Source organism: Dreissena polymorpha, chromosome 16, assembly GCF_020536995.1.
Source record: "Dreissena polymorpha isolate Duluth1 chromosome 16, UMN_Dpol_1.0, whole genome shotgun sequence".
Taxonomy (NCBI): domain Eukaryota; kingdom Metazoa; phylum Mollusca; class Bivalvia; order Myida; family Dreissenidae; genus Dreissena; species Dreissena polymorpha.
Window position 1 is genome coordinate 46,582,217 of NC_068370.1, and position 22,780 is coordinate 46,604,996.

The window sequence follows — 22,780 nt, forward strand, 5'->3', positions numbered from 1 at the left end:
CACGAGCTTTGATTTTTTATCGATATTCATTACGGCACGATACTATGAGGAGGGCTGATACTATGAGATAAATTGATACTTTAATTGTGTTGAGTATGAGCACGCCGTTTTGTGTTTTTGCATGCATTTCTCATAACTCTCTTATACAATTAAAACCGAACACGAAAACATTGCATAATTGATGTAAAAAATGATGCACAGACATACATATAGATATTATCTTCGTTTTACGGGACTTGTTGCCAGTTTTCAAAACAGATAATTTCAAAATAATCGCCATTTATTCAAACTAAATGGACTTACACTCTTTAAATGAACAAAATAATTCACCTGACAAAAATGTTAAAATATTTCTTCACTACTTTATTACTTTCATTCGATATCAATAATAATAATAATAACGCCTGAAGAACGCTTTTCTCGATAATTTGGTACATACGTGTAGTACTAACATGCTGTTAATGTTTCACAATAAAATGTAAAGCCTGTGTGGCGCAGTGGTAGCGCATAAACTTTTGTTTTCGGGGCTCCTGGTTTTAAATCCTGGGGATGATGATATTTTTATTCAACTTATTTTCTTGCTAGTATAATAAGTTAACATTATGATTAAGTAATGAGGAACTGTATGCCAATTTTACTGAAAATAACGCGTATTTTGATTGTAGGCTATATAAAAACCAACTTGCAAGAAATGCAACAAATAAAAATACGTGTTGTATACTTACGACTTGATCTGATTAAGACGTCACGGTTCGTCTTCTCTATCTGTATATAACCATCGAGTAGTAGTATGGTTATTTGATTGAAAGGTTGTTTTGTAGTGTAACGAGCTTATTTCAGACCTATAACACAGTAAACGTTGCGCTTCTGTAGATTCTTTATATACCAAAGTAAATTGGCTCATAATCACGGTCAATGAAGATCATTTTTTCCTTCTTAAGAAACGGTGGGGTCTGTTGAGAAGTGTGAATTCAGGAACTGTCCTGATTGATCACCATTTCCTTCGAGTCTTCTGGAAACACTTTTGGGACGTCATTTGGAATAAAGGGCTTCACTACGTTATTGGTATCGAAATTGCTTAAGTTCCTTCGTTGATATAATTTCGGTTTTTCTCTATTTAAGTTAACAGCTCTTGTCATAAAACCGTTAGCTAGAGAGTCCCGCTAAACAAATTATAGATTGTCGGAAACGGTTTCGCCTTTTTCTAATGTAGCAAATCAGAACTAACAATTGTATTAAATCTTCCACCATCTTAACTGCGTGTATTACTTCCAGTATATACGCTTACTCTTCTTAATTTGCACAATATGCTTATCTTAAGAACTGCTTTTTTCAAACTTTAGCTTCCAATGTGTTGCTGATTTTGTTATATACATTTCCTAGAAGACATCACAAAGTGGGTCGTTGACTTAACTTTGTCTTATCTTACGATTGATTTTTATTATTAATCCAGTGTGGCCATCTTTCGACGACATCTTAGCTTTGGCATAGAAAGGTCAACGTGGATATTTGGCATTGATGTCTAATATAAGCCAATTTTTATTGATAGAGCCAAATAAAATCGAATATCCAATTGCTTTCAACACATTTTGAATACTCATATACGTGTGTTTGGTCTTTTTTTCGAATTTTTTCGACGCACCATTCTATAAATGGCGAAAAGCAATTTTGAAACATAACGATTATGATGGTACATGGAACAGTAAAAGCAATTTGCACAGGAATTTCACGCGGTATTTACTAGACGCGTATACAGAATTGTGTTCATATATAAAATGGGCGCCTCTCGTACATTCGTTTTGTTCCCCCCCCCCCTTTCGGCTATTGGCTACTTACTCGCCAAAAATAAAGGACCGCATTATATAATAAAGTTTCTTTCCTGCTCGCTGAATGTACACTTTTAATTAAAAAAAGAAGTTGAAACCATCTTAACTGTCGTTTACAGTTTTATACATTAAAATGACTGTAATATGAATACTATAAAAAATATATACGGAATAGTTTGTTAGTACCATAAGTGGATTTTGAATTTTGAATACACATTCAATTTATAAGAAAACATTTGTAATTTAAACCCCAAAAATAGTCATGAACGTGGATCTTATATTTACTCACATTCCCAATATAATTCCGTTATCAAAAGAGACGTAAATAAAACTTTGTTTAGTTGATGATCACGATATTTGTAAGAAAAGAGAGGCAAGTAGTGTGCATGTCATACTTCTTAGATGCAGCATCATGAACATGCCCCCATGTAATGTTATGTCGAATTTGACAACTATATTCTCCAGAAATGGCTAGATCACAACATAAGTAAGAATATTTGTTTATGCTTATCATTCAATATTCGTTTATACATAACTTAAATAACCCCTAGACAAAACATGTGTCTGTAATTGTGTTGACCATTAGGGTTTAATTGTAATATGTCTAAAGAAGTTTTCATTTCATAATGACAGTACGTCGTTTCGTAATGGTGTAAAGTCGTAATCACATCAAACAGAACATTATAACTCTGTTTAGTTTTGGTGTTTAATTTTGATTGACATTTTATGAATTATTAAGCAAAATAATTTGTTGTTGTTTTTTGTTTTGTTTACTGATTATTTATCATAAATTGAATGATATATTCGTACATTTCGGAAAAATTTAGGTGGATGCATATTTCGATTGATTCATGCATATTTTGATATTGATCTTTATTATTATACACCAATAAATGTTAGTATCTTCTATGACAGATACAATTCAGATTCATTTCAGCATCCTCGATCACATAAAAAAAATTGCAAACTTGTTTTAATTTACCCACATGGCAAAGTATACTTCTTAATCTGGAATCAGACCTCAAGTAGAGTTCTATTTTAAGTAAAACAGAATAAAAGAAAAACACATACACAAACACATTTATGACGCACAATTTCCCGGAAATCAATATGAAGAAATTATCAAACGTCCAGCAATTTGGACAAGAGGAAACGTCATGTTAATAATGAATGCGATATTAATTTACTAAGATTTCATGCCGAATGTTATATATTTAATGTTTGGGTAGTGATCCGTATTTTCAACACATATTTTAACAATATTTACACAAAACACCTTTGATTGTAAGATCCACATCAAACACTGCTCGAACAAAAGTGTGTACTATATGGTTTTCGATCACATCCTTACTCCGATACCGTTCTCAAAACTAACGAAAGATATCAAAATAAAATTCAACTAATTTTAGTCATGTAATATTCAAAAACTAAAACTGTAAATTACCAGGTCAATATTTTATTTTCAAAAAATTAAATATGTTTTACAACTTGTTAATACTTGCAAAAACAAATGATCTGATAGCCAGTGGACTTAATTTCATTTTTTTCTTAAAAAATGGATAATAAGTCAAGCATACCCATACCGGTAAATCAAACCTGCAAATCATTGTGCATTGGAAAGCGGCCAAACAAGACCCTGCTACCTTTGACCGTTTTTTTTAAACAATATGAGTGTTTTTGTATTACCTGAATCCAGATACCCATTTAGATGATTGTCGGTGAAACGTACTATAGATGATTGTTAATACACACAATTTTCTATTACAAGACCACGTTATCTTGAAGTTTGACATAAACAAAATAGGCGTATTGTACAAGGTAGTAACACTCGAACCAATTTAGATGATCGGAGACGAAATTTTTATTTCAAATCAATGTGACCCTGACCTTTGACTTGTTGATCTCAAAAGTAGTGAGGGCATCAACATTAAAACGAATTTAATTGTCTAAGTATCATGACGTATGATTATTCGAATCATCGCTGGAGTTTCATTGCGTGCTGTTTTAGACAAAAAGTTTATAAGCAAGTTTTTTTAATCATAGAGTTAAAGATGTAAAACAAGAACGTATTGCATAATACTGGTTTTGTAATATTAAAAACATAAGCCTTCTTCTTTTAAAATATTTTTAATACGTTTTAGAAGGATATTTAACTATAAGGACACGAATGCCCCCACATTCCACTTTATGTCCAATCTAAAAAAATAGAACAATTATTTTAACATAAACATATGGATAAGCGTAATTTAAAAGGCTCGTTAATATGTTCGTAAAGTTTGAGCCCACTTGCAGCAATGCATGTAAAGTAAATAAAGTAAGATTCATCATTTTGTATAAAGGGGTCATTAATCTCGTTTTGTATTCTTTTTAATATGTTTGTTAAGTTTGAGCCCTCTATCAGCAATACTTTTTGGGTACACGCGACAAATTAAACAAGTCATTTTTTATCTAATAATTGTCGAAAACATCTTAAGTAAAGAGGTGCGCGAGCTCACATATCGCTTACTGTATTTGTAAGTTTGTGACCCTCTATTAGCAATACTGTTTGAGTAACGCTCTACACAAGATAAAAGTCATTTATCGTATTAAAATACGTTGTGACTCCAGCTACGATAACGAATACTTGCAGAGGGACAAACGGACAATTTCACATATATATGTCCGCCCCCGCCCCTCTAAAAGTTGGGACACAAAAAATCAGTCACAAAACCATTGGGAATCCAGCTAAGGTTTCAGTATAGGATTTTTGCTAATTATTGCCAACTTTGTTAATGTTTCGGATACTTATTTTGAAAATAAACATTTGTTTTGATATACATATTGATTTATTAAACATGAAATATTTATTTTAATAAGAATTGGAAGAACGATGTTATTGGTGAAAATAAACTAAAGTTGTGATATTCACGGCATCTTATAAGATTTTTCATAAATGCATAACAATTTATTTCAACATAATGTGATTTTTATAAATAGCATTTATCAGTTGGCCTGGTCGAATTGTTGTATTGTGTTCCTATCCATGAAAAGAAAAAAACGAAAAATCGTTCTGATAAATATATATGTAGGGTTATAACTTTACAAAAAAAAATATATATTACTTTCCTAATTCCTATTAAACCGTATATCCGGTTCATGTGACAATAACAATTTATTTCACGGATTCTAATTTGTATTTATAGAAAAGCATAGTTAAACTAATTTTTGTTGTATTAACAATTTAATTATCCATAAATTTCGGGCATCTATACACACGTTTTAACACGTTATTTTGTGTTTGGATTCACACGGAATTGACCTTTGATACTGTAACTTATGACGATCTTTGGGTAAAACTTCAAACATAGATTTAACTCTAATTTCTTTAGAAAACTTGGAGATCATAACAGAATGGTACTCTTCATCTTAAACAAATGTTGTATTGTATCAATCAATATTATAATGTCGCCCGGTTTCTTCAATCAAACAATCAGAAGAACTAGCATATCAATAGTATTTTTATAAATATACCCGGCGGCTTATACAGCAACGTAACTTCAAAATATATTCTGCAACACTACGGACCATATATTTTATACAAGATAGGTAGCATCTGAAAGTGGTTCTCTACACAGTTTAATCCGGTCATATTCCTGCGGTTTAACTGACCACCCACCAGCGGTAACATGGTGTCTATAAGAGCAAAATAATTTCTTAAAAACGACAAGATCCAGAAGTTCAATATTTTGGCATACTATCAATCCATCTATCATTCACCATATGGTCACAATGTTCTACAAACAGGGTGGGTGGATGATTTATGTTCTACACAGACTTCTTACTGTATATTATGCAAAGCAGCTTTAAAAATCCTGTTTACAAACACATTACAAAAACGTTGCCTATAGAAGAAGTATTTTGCATATAGCATCGTTTAATATACCTCAACTAAGTTTGTTCAAATCAAACCACTGGTGTCAAAATGACCTCTTCCCGGAGAGACGTGTGTGGTGAATTGTTCCTTTTTGACTTTGATAGCCTATTAACATTCCTCTTCGGAACTGCACTGCCCACAACTTTGATATTTGGTACAGAACAACAGATAATGGTCCTCTATCAAGCCTGTGAGACAAAACTGGTCATGCCTGAGGGTCTAATGACTTATATAAATATATCCACAATTTTTATTTTTCCTTTAAGTAAACTATTTCGGGTACGAAACGAAAACAGACACATAATTATATGTATATGCGCACTAACAGACACGAAGGGTAATTTTGAAGTAATGATGTTGCTACTTAAAAGTATGCAATCTAATATCGTTTAACAGATTACAATTGAAAGTTTGGTTATATACTGCAACAAAAATGAAAGTTCAAAACTCTTCGTAAAGCGACCTGGTATCCTTTAATGCTAAAATGTAAACAGTTGTTTGAAATTTCTGATTTGTGTTTAAAGCGAGATTATACGATTTTTATATGTGTTAAATTGTTATATATTGATAAAAATATGTTACAATAACACAAAATAGGCAAGAAAAAGTATACATTGAAGACGAATTTCATAAAATGCAGCAAATAAAAATAAGCGCCCTGAGCTGATTGTGACGAAGATATTTCGTAAATATTTTCCTAAAATAACCGAAGCATTCGTCTTTTTATTAGGATCAGAGTAAGTGTTCATGTGTCGTATGAATAGATATCGTTGCAGAAATTTAAAATGAACCGTTTAAATAAATTTAGATTCACATCGTACATGATATACATGCTCGCGAATTCGACTGTACAGACATTTTCGATTTCAGATTTAAATATCTGGCTTACTTCGCATTTTTCGACACACGTTCTTCTTAACGTTTATTATAATTTGTATTAAAATATATGTATAATAAGTTTTTTACACATTTTATATAAATTCATAAATATTTGACAAAATCGTATAATAACGCTTTAAAGCTTTTCATAATGCATGATGCTTCATGTCTTTAAACTTTAATTAATTGTATATAAATGTATGATTTTGTATTGTTTTTAAGTCAACCACGATGAATGGTACGTCAACGCATCCAAATGGTGCAATAACAGGTGAACAGCGTGTGGGAACTATAGCCGGCTATGCTGTAACCGGTTCTGCGATAGGATTTTTAACATTTGGTCGGACTGGAGCAATAGCAGGGGCCGCAGTTGGGGCAGCGGCAGGCCTTAGTGAAGCATATAAACAGTGAGATGAGAATAAATAGAGATGATTCCTAAAATATGAACAAACTAAACGACGTGTAGACGATTTCATCAAGATTAATATTTAAAATTCTGGATTGGCTTTTCAAAGTCGTTACTTCTTTGTAAATCAATATATTCATATTTGTTTTTTTATTTGGAGGCAAACTAAATCAGTGTTATACATTTTGTGAGAAATTGATGTTGTTTTCAACAGTTTTCTCATTACTTTACTCAACTTTTTATGATATTACCTTATTTTTTAATTGTTGTTATTCTGAAACAGGCTTGTTGTTAAGTGCGAATAAAAAAATGACAACACCAGTGACCCATGATTTTTATTTTATTTTTCTGTCCTCAACAGATGGTTCTAAATATATACCAACAATTATCAAATGTTATGTATAGCAAAATTTTCATTAAAAATGCAGCATACGTCCTTAATTCGTTTTCTAAATATTTGTTGACAATAACAAAAGACGTGTGCATCTATTTTGTGTAATTATTAAAAGTAAACGTGTTTAAATGGTTGTAGCAAAACATATTTGACCCTAACCTTTCAATATCTTTATTCAATTCTGATCAAGTTCTCTTAATTTTAACTCTGTTTTAATGCATAACCAAAATTATGATTTGATAGAAAAATGTTGAATGACATTTACGTGATAATTACCATACAGACATGAGTCTGTGTTATGTTTTCCAACATAATTGCCGCTGATTTTGACGTAAACAAAGAACACAATTTTAATGTCTATATCTCTAAAAGACAACGCAACAAAGGAACCTTATTTACGCGAAAAATACTGCACGCGAACAGTGTAAGTAGTTGGCAACAAATAATTATGCGTGTCAACTAAATAGCTAACGTCCTAATGCCAAAACAAGACAATAACATTTGAAATGCACAACACGTGTTCTTCCGATATAAAATATGCTTTGGGGTAAATTAAAAGATACGTTTACCCATATGTAAGAGTGTAAGGACCTTACACGCGTGTCCCGATAAAACTAACACTACATGTATTAATTACATGATTCAGATTAACAGATTGCATTTATGATGATAGATCAAAGCAAAACAACGTAAATCGGCTTTAAGTACATGTTTAATAATGTTTGAACTTTTTTTGAGCGCAGATAAGCATTTATAATGACAAATAAAGATTGTGTTAAAGAAAGCCATTGAGGCAAACATCAAAGGGACACCATTGCACAGTTTAAATTGCGACAGGTAAAACAATATAGGGTGTCTTAATGCAACTTGATATTTCACACGTGTTGCTTAAACATGAATGTTTACAAGATGACATAATATGAAGCACTATGTAACGAAGGAAGTTACATTATAAGTGACTAATCAACTGCTTTAGTGTAATTTAGTCACTCTGAATAAACTGAGTAAAGGAACGTAAAATAACCAATTTCAATTCCCTATACAAACTAATTGATCTACACCTACACGAAGCTTTGATTTTTAGATGATATGAATTGCAGAAATAAAAGTTAAGTGCCATCACATGCTAACAAAAATCCTAAAACAGACTGTTGCTCGTTAAGGTCGAAACCCGATGTTGTTTAAAGTTTAATTCAATCATCCAAATTTAAATGTAAACAATGACTGACTTGTTATTTTGAAACAAATCTTTATAAAATACATTTACCTTCAAGTCGTATTACGGATACGAACCACTAGACTATGTGTTATAGAAGAGGATACTGTGATAGATTGTTGTTGTGAAGTTGAATCCGTGGTTGACACGATATCCAATATTCCACAGCGCATTCAAACGTTTAAATGATTTATATGCCTTTCATACACAGAATAATATCATATAATCACAAATGCTATATTAATTATAAAAATTAATTATAAAAAGTAGCTTGTGTCTTAATAAGGTATGGAAATGCAATTTGTTGTTTTACGTGAGATCAATGACACTATCATCTAACCAAATTGGTCAACTAGACCGACATCAAAAATACCCGATATATGATATATTCGATCGATTTTACTTTGTCGGTATAATACTGAACTACTGCAAAAGGAATTTATATTATTCTACAGGGATTAATATTATAAAATTAAATAAATCAACACATTTCTCGCAAAAATTACACTTTTCCAACCTAATAACAGGATGCAGAGAGGAAGTTGACTTGGGCAGACATCTGGCAGTATGAGCCGTTAAGACTCAAATTCCTGTTAATGTCAGTTTACGACCTGCTGCCATCCCCAACCAACCTTCACAGATAGGGTCTAGTAGAAGACCCAAGATGCAGTCTTTGTAACAAGCCAGGCACCATGGAATATATCCTGTGATCATGTCAGACTTCGCTTACACAGGGCCTCTACAGATGGAGACACGATGCTGTCCTTAGGGAGTTAGGAGATGAACTTGAGCGCTAGAGAAGGAAGAAAAAAACAGAAAAGAAAATAGCATCTATAAAGATCAACTTTGTCAAGGCAGTGGAAACAAACACAAAACCAGCTCCTAAAAGCACGTCGATCTCAGATCAATCAGACCAATGGGAGATGAAAGTCGACTTAGGGAAGAAGCTGGTCTTCCCCAAGATCGTCCAAACTACACTGAGGCCGGACATAGTGATATGGTCCACCAAACGCAAGAAGCTGGTGACAATTAAAGTCAGCGTCCCATGGGAATCAAGGTGCGACATGGCATATGAGCGGAAGAAAGCCAAATACACCGATCTCTTAGATCAGTCAGTTCCCGCGGTTGGACCATGGCTGTTCCCGATCGAAATTGGCGACAGAGGCTTTCCCGCACAATCACTGTGGAAAAAGCTAAGTGCCCTAGGAATGAGAGGAAGAGAGAGAAAGAGAGCTGTTGAGAGACAGCAGCAGAGAGAGCTTCTAGCTGGCTATGGATTAAGAGGGAGGAGAAGAGCTGGCAGCTAACCACTGACCCGTAGTGCCTACTCAGCACTGCGGTTCCACCGCCCGGAGTGTCCTGTGATTAAAGGATGAAACACTTGTTGATGGGCGGCTCCCAGCTGATGAGTCAGTGGTTTCGTGCAGCACAGGCTGTATAATACAAATTACGATGCGATATAAACATACATTGAAACATTCCTCGAAGCAAGAAATATTTAGTTTAAGCCGTACATTTCTACGCTATGTCACCACTGGTTTTTCTGTCTGGCATGACAGTCTTTTTAATAAATGGACATTCGTGATAAACATTGTTGATAAATTTTACTTCTGTAAAACATATTAGGAAGAAAATACAACGGCATATATATCTAAATTAATATTTAACAGTTTTACGAAAAACAGATTGTTCTGAAAAACAGATATTTCGTACAATTACCCCTCCTACCACGGGAAAAATTATACTTTTTCCTACCACAGGAAAAAGTATAATTCAATATAGACCGTCCTGTGGTACGGTGCCTGAAGATTCACCATGAAACGAGAGACATGTTCTACATAAATAAATGCAAACGTGCTAGAGTTAAAGATTTTTTTGGAAAAGCTGACACAACATTTGACGGTTGTTTAGGCGATTACTATGAACAATATTACTCATTGCGTGTTATGTTCAGTAAACAATCATCTGTAACTATCGGGCCACTGATTTAGTGTAATATTATTCGGTCGCATGTAATATCAATAGTGTACTATATATTTAAACATATCACCAACATAATGAGGTATTCCTTTTCTAATGCTGGATAGGACTTCATCCATAATGTATGGTTAATATCCGGACACTTTTAGAACAAACGTAGTAGTAGTAGTGGACGTTGTAGTAGAAGTATGAGTAGTAGTAGAAGAAGTAGTAGTACTTGTAGTAGTAGTAGTAGTAGTAGTAGTAGTAGAAGTAGTAGTAGTAGTAGTAGTAGTAGTAGAAGTAGAAGTAGTAGTAGTAGTAGTAGTAGTAGTAGTAGTAGTAGTAGTAGTAGTAGTAGTAGTAGTAGTTGAAGTAGAAGTAGTAGTAGTAGTAGTAGTAGTAGTAGTAGTAGTAGTAGTAGTCATAGTAGTAGTAATCGTAGTAGTAATCGCAGTAGTAGTAGGAAGAGGAGTAGTAGCTAGTAATGGTAGTAGTAGTAGTAGAAGTGGTAATAGTAGAAGTAGAAGTAGTAGCAGTAGTAGTAGTAGTAGTAGTAGTAGTAGTAGTAGTAGTAGTAGTAGTAGTAGTAGTAGTAGTAGTAGTAGTAGTAGTAGTAGTAGTAGTACTAGTAGTAGTAGTAGTAGTAGTAAAAGTAGTAGTAATAGTAGCAGTAGTAGAAGTAGTAGTAGTTGTAGTAGCAGCAGCAATAGTAGTAGTAGTAGTAGCAATAGTAGAAGTAGTAGAAGTAGTAGTAGTAATAGTAGTAGTAATAGTAGTATTAGTAGTAATAGTAGTAGTAGTAGTAGTAGTAGTAGTAGTAGTAGTAGTAGTAGTAGTAGTAGTAGTAGTAGTAGTAGTAGTACTAGTAGTAGTAGTAGTAATAGTAGTAGTAGTAGTAGAAGTAGTACTGTAGAGGAAGAAGAAGAAAAAGTATCAGCAGCAGCAGTTGTAGTAGAAATAGTAGTAGAAGTAGTAGTAGTAGTAGTAGTAGTAGTAGTAGTAGTAGTAGTAGTAGTAGTAGTAGTAGTAGTAGTAGTAGTAGTAGTAGTAGTAGTAGTAGCAGTAGTTATTTAAGGCAATTGACCAATGGCCAAGTACAAAACAACATAAACACATATAAGAATAAAGCTGGGGTCACCGCCTTGGAACGGTCAATGCAAAGCATTGGTGATTTAAACCGGTTATAGAGCGCTCAACCTCACACTTGGCCCAGCAATATCCATGATACATATAAGTGTAAATAAAATTTAACCTCATAGTATTGCAACTCAAAATAAACAGTAATAAAAGGGAATTAAAACGCATTCGATTTAATTACTCTTTAATACTCAATGGTAGGAAAGTGGCCAGAGAAATTACGAACAAGTATCAACTACATCCATTATTTTTAGAAAAAGATTTTAGAATATAGCATCATAAAGTTTATATTTCAGATCATCATTTCGCAAATAGAGGAAGAAGCAGCAATAATGGGTGTAAAAGATCCCTTTTGCATAGCTTGGTTGTTTATGTGTCTTCTTTAAAAAATTAAAAAATTAATCAAACAAGAAACGCCTGTCAGAGAGAAAATTTTAATAATGTTTAACGCTATAAACCTGATGACCTATGCATGTAGCCCAAAACAGTGAAAGTGTGTCGTATTACGTAATTTAGAAGCGATGACACGATGACGTCAAAAAAATCAATGTAGCCCTGGCCCCGTGTTCACAAAACGAGTTTGCAATCGAAAATCAATTTTTACTGACATCGATTTTCAATTTTGCATTTCAACTACAATGGAAATCCATTTTCAATGACAAGCAAAATCGATTTTCGATTGCAAAAAATGTTTTGTGAACACGGGGGCCAGAACAGTGAACGTGTGTCGTATGACGTAATTTACATGAAAATAATCCAATATAATTAAAGGGGCAGTACTGTAAAATATAAAAGAAAAATATTAAAGGGGCAGTACTGTAAAATCGAATTACCAATAAAACCAGCTTTGGTTATTGAATATTTAAGAATCAAACATATAAAATGGTCATTCAATTAATAATTCCAAATTTTAAGAGGAGAAATATATAGTGAATCGAAAACAAGCATGTGTTTCTAAGTACGTTAACATAATATCCTTTAGATAAAAATGAGTTAATTAAATTGAAAAGTTTAATATAGACATTTTCTTTAAGATATTTTAATTTGCGAACACGCTTCAAAAAATCTCAATAAAATGATGGTTGGGAAATTCCATTGGTTAAATGCCATTTTACAGAAACATTATATTTTGAAATTAAATCGCCATACTTTGAGTGAAAATTAGCGAATTTACTTTGTAGGTTATGATAAAAAAAACTTGTTTTCGCAATTTCTTCGTTAATATATGATAACGATTATTAAAATCATTAATACATGAACATGTTCTGGCGTAACGTACCAACTTCGAAATATAAGTACCATATGATGTTACCATCTAGCAACGGAAAATTCACAATTTCAAAGTTAAAGTCGTACCGTTTGTCGTATAAGCTTGTATTGATCAAATTATTATTTATTGTAAGATGTAAGTCTAAATACGCAGCATCTGTATTGGATTGACACGATCTATTTAAGACTAGTTCGTTCGCACAGATTTTGTGAATATATTGTTCAAAGTATGGGTTATCAAAATTAAGTATGTCATCAATGTAGTTGGGTTAAAACGTTGACTCAAATATGGTTGTTTTCGATAATTCTCACATAAAATCGCTTTCATCACAATATGTAGAAACATATCAGCTTTAAGTGGCGCACAATTAGTACCCATAGGAACCCCGATAATTTGTTTAAATATTTTACCATTAAATTCATGAACACGTTATTCAGAAGAAAAGTAAGTGCTGCACACAAGTCAAGACAAAGTCCAAATGCTGTATTTATCTGATTAATAAAAAAAGTTGTTTTAGTGTTTAAAGCAAGATACGGACACTTCAAAATGTTTTTTTTTTCAATCAAAGAAACAAGCTTGGATTTTATTAAAGTGTGAGGAAGCATTGTATATAGTGTAGAAAAATCATATGTGCTCACTTGCGACACATTATATTTTTTCTTTTCAATTTTATCAATAATTTCTAAGGAGTGTTTTATTGACCAAAATAGGTACATATTGCTATTTTCATCAATTTTATTTCAATTATTAGCTATATGATATCTAATAGCACTAAATGCGGATGTTAGATACACTGATAATTTTTTGGTGGTTCCAGACCCTGAATAAGCCATAAAACGTTTTGTATATGGCGTTTTTTGTAATTAGTGATCCAGTAAAGTGATGGCAATTTTTTGTCAGTAATATTTACTATTACATGTATTTTTTGCATTCGGCAATATGGTCAGCAATAATTTCATTAGGTTGCTTGTTGTAATCACAATATGATGTAGTTTGTGAAAATTCTTGTGAAATCGTTTGAACATAAATCACTCGTCATATTATTATGGCATTAGCAGCCTTATCTGCAGGAATTATGACGAATTTAAATTGTAAGTCGTCAAACAATTTACAGAAACTTTGTTTATTAAATGTAGGTGAATGTTGTAAGGCCAAAGGATTCGTATTACAAAAATATATCTTATTCGTGGTCATACATAATACTTTAGTTTTCCATCATTGAGTGCAATAATTTAATCATTTCCTTCCATTTAGTACAATATGCCTGTAAGATATTTTGATTTTCTTAATGACGTTATCAAAATTGATAGGAAAACAAAGGTCCCTGCAGCTTGTGTCCAGTAGTACCATGTGGCTGTCAAACCAAGTGTAGTACAGCATGATGTAAGTACTATCGATCTGACCAAGGATGCTTGTTTGAATGCGCATGTGAAGCAAATGGCCGTTTAAACCCTAGATCATTATTGTAAACTATTAAAGATAATGAGATACATTAACTGACATAGTGATTCGTGTTTTGAAACGAACTGTGCATTTATGTAACGTATTACACAAGACCGACATTATCTTAAGCATGATGAGACAGTAGATCATAATAGTGCATTGAAGTTTGATGAACATTCGTTTTATTTTATAAATGGTACTTCAAACTGTGAAATATATATTACTAAAAAGATCACTGTTGTTTGTAAAATAAATTCTGTTGTACATTATTCATATCTATTACAATTAATACTAATTTTGTGAAGGAAGTATAACTCATCTTGCATAAATATGACATTATAGAACGTACAGTATTGAGAACTTCATTAGAGTATATTATTTGAGCTGAAATATTTTATTTAAAATTGTATTTAGGATAATATGCATATACAACAATATATATATTTAGACTGTAACGTATATCACACATGTTTGCTTGTAACCATACTTTAATTGTTTAAAGTCTCGTAATTGTATAAATAGGATAAGGCAGAAATAATTTTGGTTCTTATTATAAAAAGTTGTTATATTTTAAAACGCAAAAAGTATTAAAATCTTTTTTTTTTCTTTTTATCAAGGTAACGTCAATTACAAAGTTAGGAACATTCACTTAACATACAACAGAGAAATACTCTGTTCATCATCAAAGTATCCATCTCTCATTGTAAAGTTACTTACAAATATATAATACATGGATCGTTGGTTGGTTTCAACATACACTGCAATTTACGTTCTTTACGGTTTATAAAAGTGCACTTGATGACCTTTGACCTACTAATAAAAAGCCAAAATCAGTAAAAAAAATGAGACAACTCTTTAAGTATCAAATGGAAGTCAGTTCAGGAGTACAATCAGTTATAGTATCTAATATTTCACAAGTTTGGCAATGTTACCTCAATTTTTAAAAGCAAAATGCACTCATTGACCTTTTGACCTAATTACAGGGTCGTCAAGCATCCCAGAGGGTGACATTCCCCCCAGAATGTTTTTAATGTATTTGCAATCATTATAACATAAAACGAAGCCATGCCTAAGAAATGCCTTAGATGTCAGATTTCAGGAAATTTTAGACCAACTATAAAACAATAAGTTGCTTAACGTTTAATATATATGCCACCAATTTATTACACGATCCAAGCACCATTTAACCTGTTGCAGACTTAGTTTCAACTGATAAAACAGCTACATTTTACCAATACCGACAGACACCAATCTTTGCAACCCAGACAAAACGATACACCCCCTACTAGTAACAGGGCAACCCAAAGAGTGCTCCTACTATGATTGGACCGTTGCCAAACCCTTGTCAATATTGCCCTAATATTTAATTTACGTTATATGATATTTACTTTACATTTGATTTGACATGTATTATACCCCAGGCCCGGTATTCTCACAGGATACAGTTGTATTCGTCTCTGATTATGTTAGATCTATATGTTCACAAGAAAGTGCTATGCCAACCATTTAAGATATTTAAATTCTAAAAGCAACATTGTAACTTTTGAAAATCAGGTAGCACAGTCGCAGAGCGACAGCCAAACAGGACCGTTGTAACACTTTTTAGTTTAGTCATTACTGTACTGGAAACTGCTTGGTCATCGCATTTGAATAAATTTTCCGCGACACAGTCTACATGGACAATACGCTTTGTACTAGATCTACAACCATATGACAACTTTCTTAATGCATTAAGAGGAGATTTGACTACGACAAAAAACTTAGCTACTTCGATGACGAACAAGTACCTACCCACTTATGCATACAAATGTCTAAAATTATACTTAAGTTCTATCCAAGGTTTAAATGCTAAAATTCAGAAACTATATAGTGCTTACATTCAACTTTTGCACAAAGTAAATTCAAACAAGTTTTTACGTAAGAAACGAGCCTTATTTGACTTTGGGTCGGATATATTAAGAGCAGATTTTGGTATTGCTAAAGATAGCGATATTCAGCAGATCCGTTCTGTTTTAAATACCCTTCATCAGAGACAATTGCGTTTAATGCATGTCAGGTCCCAGTCTTTAACGATATTGAATCTCACACAAAATGCTGTAAAAGAAAATCGCAACTGATTAAATGACGTAATAAACACCCTAAGTAAAGTTGAAGTTAGCTTACGTAACGTGACTGACGAGTTAAACGCAAGTATACTTGAAACCAATAATTTCATGGTATCATACTTTCATTTGGACCTGCTAATTCAAGAAGTAAGTGATTTAATATCACGAGCAACCATTATTTTTGAACATTTGGATAATCAACTCACTGCCTTAAACTTAATACATTTATCATTAAATTAAATTCCTCCTTATCAGTTAAAGGATTTACTTTAAGAAATCAAAAATGAATTACCACCATTGAATACGTACCGTTTTACTACGAAAAGGAAATTTTGGAATACAATAAATATCTTCAATTATCGGGCATTATCGAAAATAATAAAATGGTCATAGTAGTGCAAATACCACTCAACGAGCAATACGACTACTATCAGATGTATAGTATCATTAATATTCCGCTCACATTTGCTTATACGACAAAAAGTCAATTAACGTCGAATATGGCCGTAGCAAAATATAACATTCCATACGCAGGTATAGCGATAAACTCGAAGAAGTCAGTTCAGTTCAAACAAAATACGCGTTACTTTAGAGTGGAGAAGAATCCAGTTGTATCGGAGCACCATTTTGTCAATTAATGAAACCTCCTGACCAATGGAACTATCAAACACATGTATTGTTTATATTTGTATGGTGAAGACAGCAAGAAGATTTGGCATACGCGACAAAGAGTCGATACTTCTTGAGTTCGCTAGTAGCCACCAGCTCAACCTGGAAAACCTGGAAAACATGCTGCATCTACACAAACCGTCCTGAACAGCGAGTAAGCATGCATCATATTTGCAAGTACACAACCAGATCGACTACATACGGGCGCCAAAGCATTTCAGCAGAAATACCCATATGCATTTACAATACCGATAAATTTAAAACTCTTTAAAGCCAATCAATGCCCGTTATATAGTGAGGATTATATACGATAACAGTATAATTATGGTCTCGGTTCAGGCCCGTAGTCAGGTTTTGAAAAGGGAGGTGCGAATTTTTCCATCAAAAATTGTTATTGCGCAACGATGTGGCGAAGGGGGTATGTGCGGGAGGGGATTTGGAGGTCCTCCCTCTAGACAATTTTGAAAATGAAAAATAAAATCCTGCATTCTGGTGACTTTTTATCTGTATTAAGAGACTGAAGTAATATACCATTTTTATATGAATTTCCACTTTCATTGACCATACTCAGTGATTGATCGAAATGAATGTGATATAAAATACATGTATTCCCCACTACCGTTTTTCAATAATCACCTTTTTCGATAAGTCACGGAAAAACATTAACCCGTCACTAGTATACGCGCACACACTTTGTTTACATATGAAACAACAAATTATAAAATTTAAAATGAACAATAATAACTATTTCAAAACAATTGCTTGTCTGCTTCTATGGATAGTACCGGAGGCCTAGCATTGCTCAAAACATGCGTGTATTGTACAACAAACTCTGATTTAAAAAAACGGGGTCTGCTCTAATCTGCGTCAATACTACACAGAAATAAAAACTGTATAACTGGATATTATATTTTTATAAATATTGTTAACAAATTAGTTATCTTTTGCTAAACAAATTTCAGAAACAAATAACAATTAAGGCTTCATAAAGACCCTATAACCCCAAATTACTGGCCCTATGGTCTCAAAGTCCTTAAAAATGTAAACCATCCCGTTGAAGAAAAAAGATGGACTTATGTGCCCATTATGCTCAAGATCCGTCACAGTTAATGAACATTAAACGTTAACGTCCATCTTATCATATGTTATAACGTTTTAAATTTCATTTTTACAACTGTTTAAGAGTAGGACGTATTTCCTAGTGTCAAATTTGACAAAATTTAAATTATTGTGGAAAGTTCTGTATGTGTAGCAGAACAGATGCCATAAAGTGTTGGTAAACAACGAAAAAGCTACATTGCTTTGTAGAAATGTTTTGCTTTTTTGCCATACAACAAAAAAACTATCCTGTCTTGAGCAAAGCTGATATTTTTTTGCTTGAAAACCCTTTAGGTGATCCGAAAATAGTTGAACTGTGATATAACAAAAAGGCAACGCAGTCTGTCGAAAATGTTGTGCACAATGTGTAATTGTTATAAATCGTGGTATAATGCAAACTTATTATCATGTGACCCATGAGTCTGCGTGCAACAGTCGACAAGGTGTCCTTTGATTTCAGTCATTTTCGGAAGCTGGCATTACATTCCGTTAATAATCATCTTAAATGTGATTTTTTTAAATAAGATTATTTATTCAAGTTAACCACATTGTTTTTTCAGCCATTTAGATGATTGTCGAAAAATGTTATTGGACTGAGATTTCAACCCACATAAGGCTTCATCATTACGTTATGCCATCTATTATAGTTACGTTACCGCTTTAAAGGGGCCTTTTCACGTTTTGGTAAATTGACAAAATTAAAAACAGTTGTTTCAGATTCTCAAATTTTCGTTTTAGTTATGATATTTTAATTTGAGGAAATAGTAATACTGAACAATTACCATGCTCTAAAATATCCATTAAATGCATCTTTTGACGATTAGAAAACCTGAAAATTATAAAGCGTTGCAACGCGAAACGATTGAATAATTTGGAAAGTTCTTTTGTTGTCATTATATTTTGGGGAAACTACGAGGTTTGCTTATATATTAAGTCAACAAGAGCTGTCACCATAGGATGACATATGCCCCCTATAAACGTTTTGATAAAAAGTAATGAGCATTTTTCGAAACCTAAACGCAGATTTTGAAACCTAAAGGCGGACCCTAAGTTCAAGGGTAAAGGTCACACAGGTCAAACTTTTTGTGCGTATGGAAAAGCCTTGTCCATATACACATTCATACCAAATATGAAGGCTATATCTCAAGGAACATAGAAGTAATGAGCATTTTTCGAAACCTAAACGCAGGTTTCGAAACCTAAACGTGGACCCTTAGTTAAAGGTCAAGGTCACAGGGGTCAAAATTTGTGTGCGTATGAAAAATTCTTGTCCATATACACATGCATACCAAATATGAAGGTTATATCTAAAGGGACATAGAAGTTATGAGACTTTTTCGAAATCAAAACGCAGATTTTTTTAAACCTCAACGCAGACTCTAAGGTCAAGGTCACAGGGGTCAAAAATTTTGTGCGTATGGAAAGGCCTTGTCCATATACACATGCATACCAAATATGAAGGTTATATCTCAAGGGACATAGAAGTTATGAGCATTTTGAGAAACCTAAACGCAGATTTTGAAACCTAAACGCGGACCCTAAGTTCAACGTCAAGGTCACAGGGGTCAAAATTTTTGTGCGTATGGAACGGCCTTGTCCATATACACGTGCATACCAAATATAAAGGTTATATCTCAAGGGACATAGAAGTTATGAGCATGTTGAGAAACCTAAACGCAAAGTGTGACGGAAGGACAGACGGACGGACGGACAGTCCGATCAATATATGCCCTCCTTCGGGGGCATACAAATACATCCGCTCACAGATGGTCGAGTGATCTAAGCCGGAGACGTTTTATTCCAGGTAAACCTGTGGTCAGTGGAGCGAGTCCGGTTGACGGTTCCACTTTTTTTCCTGTTTTTGTCTGTGAAAAGACCCCTTTAACAGACTCGTATAAAATGTTGGTGCCGATTAATTTACATAGATACAGAATTTCACACGCAGACTTCAATTCATATTTAAGAACATTATCAAAAGTACAAATACACTCACATATTACATTGTCAAAAAGCGGAAGTTTAACTATGTACAACGCTAAATCACCTCTTCAAAACATAACGGAAGTCGTAATAAAATCAACATTTCTATCACAGACTCGTAATGCATTAGATACATTGCATAAATAACAGCATTTATATGCACAGTGCCTTTATATAGTTTGATAACAATAAATCTTTTGTTTTCCCAGCCACCAGGTCACACAAAAACGTATGATATGCAACTTTTACGAACGAGTGGGGAATCATGGACATAAAGTGATGAAAGAAAGGAAAATCTTAGTAACCGAAAACAAATTGAAGGAATTGTGGTGCTCTTTATCATTATAAGATAAATATTTTTATATCCCCATGTGTTTTTTCGGCTCAAGGTTTTGAAGCTCGATTGGTCATTGTCGGCTCAGGTACTTCTTAAATGTACCCCGGGTATGGAAAACATACAAACACGAACTTGACAAATTTAGAATGTACCCGAATCATTTTCCCGTCCAAGATCAGATGTCGTAAAACGCGCTACGGAAACGAAACAGTGATTAAAATTATTTAGATAATATTGAGTTTACAAAATGAAAAACAAGAAATAAAACCATGCATGTATAAGTACAAATATACTATTTAAAAAACGATAGGCTTACAATAATTTGATGGAACAAACATTTCAAAACTCATAAAAAAGAAAACCAAGATCAAATTATGAGCACATATATATGATATACATGTCATGAGCACATATATATGATAAACATGTCAATCTGTTTTTACCTAAAATAATGTAAAAATAACATCAGATCTAACATGTTTATCAAGCATGCAATTAAGCAGTACAATACAAAACATAATAGTGCATATTAAGCAATAAATATTAAATAAATCTGCAATAATTACGACACAAAACAAAAACTGAACACAAGTGCAACATATCATTGTGCAAAATTACAAATATGTATATCAAATAGCCTTACTTAAATATGTAACTCATAATTATAACTATGATTTATGTTGTTTTTTTAGCTAAATATTTTATTTATAAAATGTTACCATGTATTTACAAAAGATAAGATATCAATGTTTAATGTTGATCTGTACGCATATTTGGGATCAAGACATGTTCTAATTAATCTATATTAAGTTACAACGTGTGAACTCAAAGTTAAACAAAATATCCTTCCAGAATAATTCATTAACAAGACTATATAAACCCCAAGCAATTGGCATTTAAATCACACATTACCAATAATTCAAGTTGCAAATTATTATTGTATTTTACAACATTTATGTTATTTTTCATATAAAATGTTCTTCTTAAACTGGAGTTGAAACTGCTCATGCAGCTAAAATTAAAAATACGTCTTAGCAACTTAACAATAAGTGTCCATTACAAACATGTCAGAATTTAATTTATTATACTTTCTATATCACTAGATTCTACGCGAGGGTTGTGTGATTATTTCACACTGCGTTCTGTTCCTCAACTGTGAGTCTCTTCCGATTCAACATAATAGTTCACTAACAGTACTTGAAAAGTAAACAACAACATACGTAAAATACCTATAAACAAAACAGTAGTTTTTGAACTCATTTAAAGTTCAACTTGATATCCTGTTCTCCATGGCCGTGTTAACCAATTCAATTCACACGCTTAATTGTCTTGGCAATAATTATAAAATTTAGTTATTATTGGATATGTTTTGTCGATAATATTTATTTACATTTTCAGAAGATAATATTAGTTGTGTAGCCGTTAATAAATAACTGTCATCGTTATTATTTCTAAAACTGAACACACAAAGTTCATGTCAACATGTGTTTGTATTAATGTCAAAAATAAATATTGGTTACTCTGTATAGTTATTGGCACAAATTTGGTAGATTCTTAATGTTTTTATCAGAAGAACATTCTGGTTTAATGAATATCAACAACAATTTGTTATATGTTTACATATTCAAAATAAGTATATCCTTTACCATTACTTCTTTCCGTAAGAAATTGAGTCTAAGCTTCCAGAAAATGGTCCGTTCAAGGTTAAGATGCCAAACACAATGATGACTGAATCTACTTGCACTGTTGGCCATCCATAGTTTTCCATGTCTATATGTGCGTGATTCCATCAGCAGGTGTATCCTTTACGTGCCTATTTTTCTATGTTCCCTTCTTCGTACAGTTTGTACACCAGCTGAAAAGATGTGAATACATTATCATAAATTATTGCAGATATTGTACAATCAAATAATAAAAGAAGACTAAACAGAAAGTTAAAAAAATGAGATACATCTTTTACTTACAAAGATATTATCAAATAAAGGATTTTTTAAGCTGAACTTCACAAGTACTTTTATTTTTTAAAGTTTAGGATAGGTCAAAGTTGAATATAGTTGCCAGCATTCTCTAGAGTAACTGGTCATATAACAATATATTATCTATGTCAAATTAATATTAAGATTAACATCCAAACAATAAACATCG

General features: G+C 32.7%; 2 protein-coding genes across 2 annotated transcripts in view; both read left to right on the forward strand.

The window, feature by feature from the left end:
* The window catches only part of LOC127861819 (uncharacterized), a 47,912-nt gene extending 38,634 nt beyond the window's left edge, over nt 1–9,278 (forward strand). Inside the window, exons 8-9 of the mRNA XM_052400497.1 lie at nt 6,841–6,987; nt 9,162–9,278. Of these exons, the coding sequence (XP_052256457.1) occupies nt 6,841–6,987; nt 9,162–9,278 (264 nt within the window). The remainder of the gene's footprint in view (nt 1–6,840; nt 6,988–9,161) is intronic.
* A 279-nt stretch (nt 9,279–9,557) lies between these two features.
* LOC127861820 (uncharacterized) lies at nt 9,558–9,941 on the forward strand. The gene has a single exon (XM_052400498.1). The coding sequence runs from the start codon at nt 9,558–9,560 to the stop codon at nt 9,939–9,941; it is 384 nt and encodes a 127-aa protein (XP_052256458.1).
* The last annotated feature ends 12,839 nt before the right edge of the window (nt 9,942–22,780 follow it).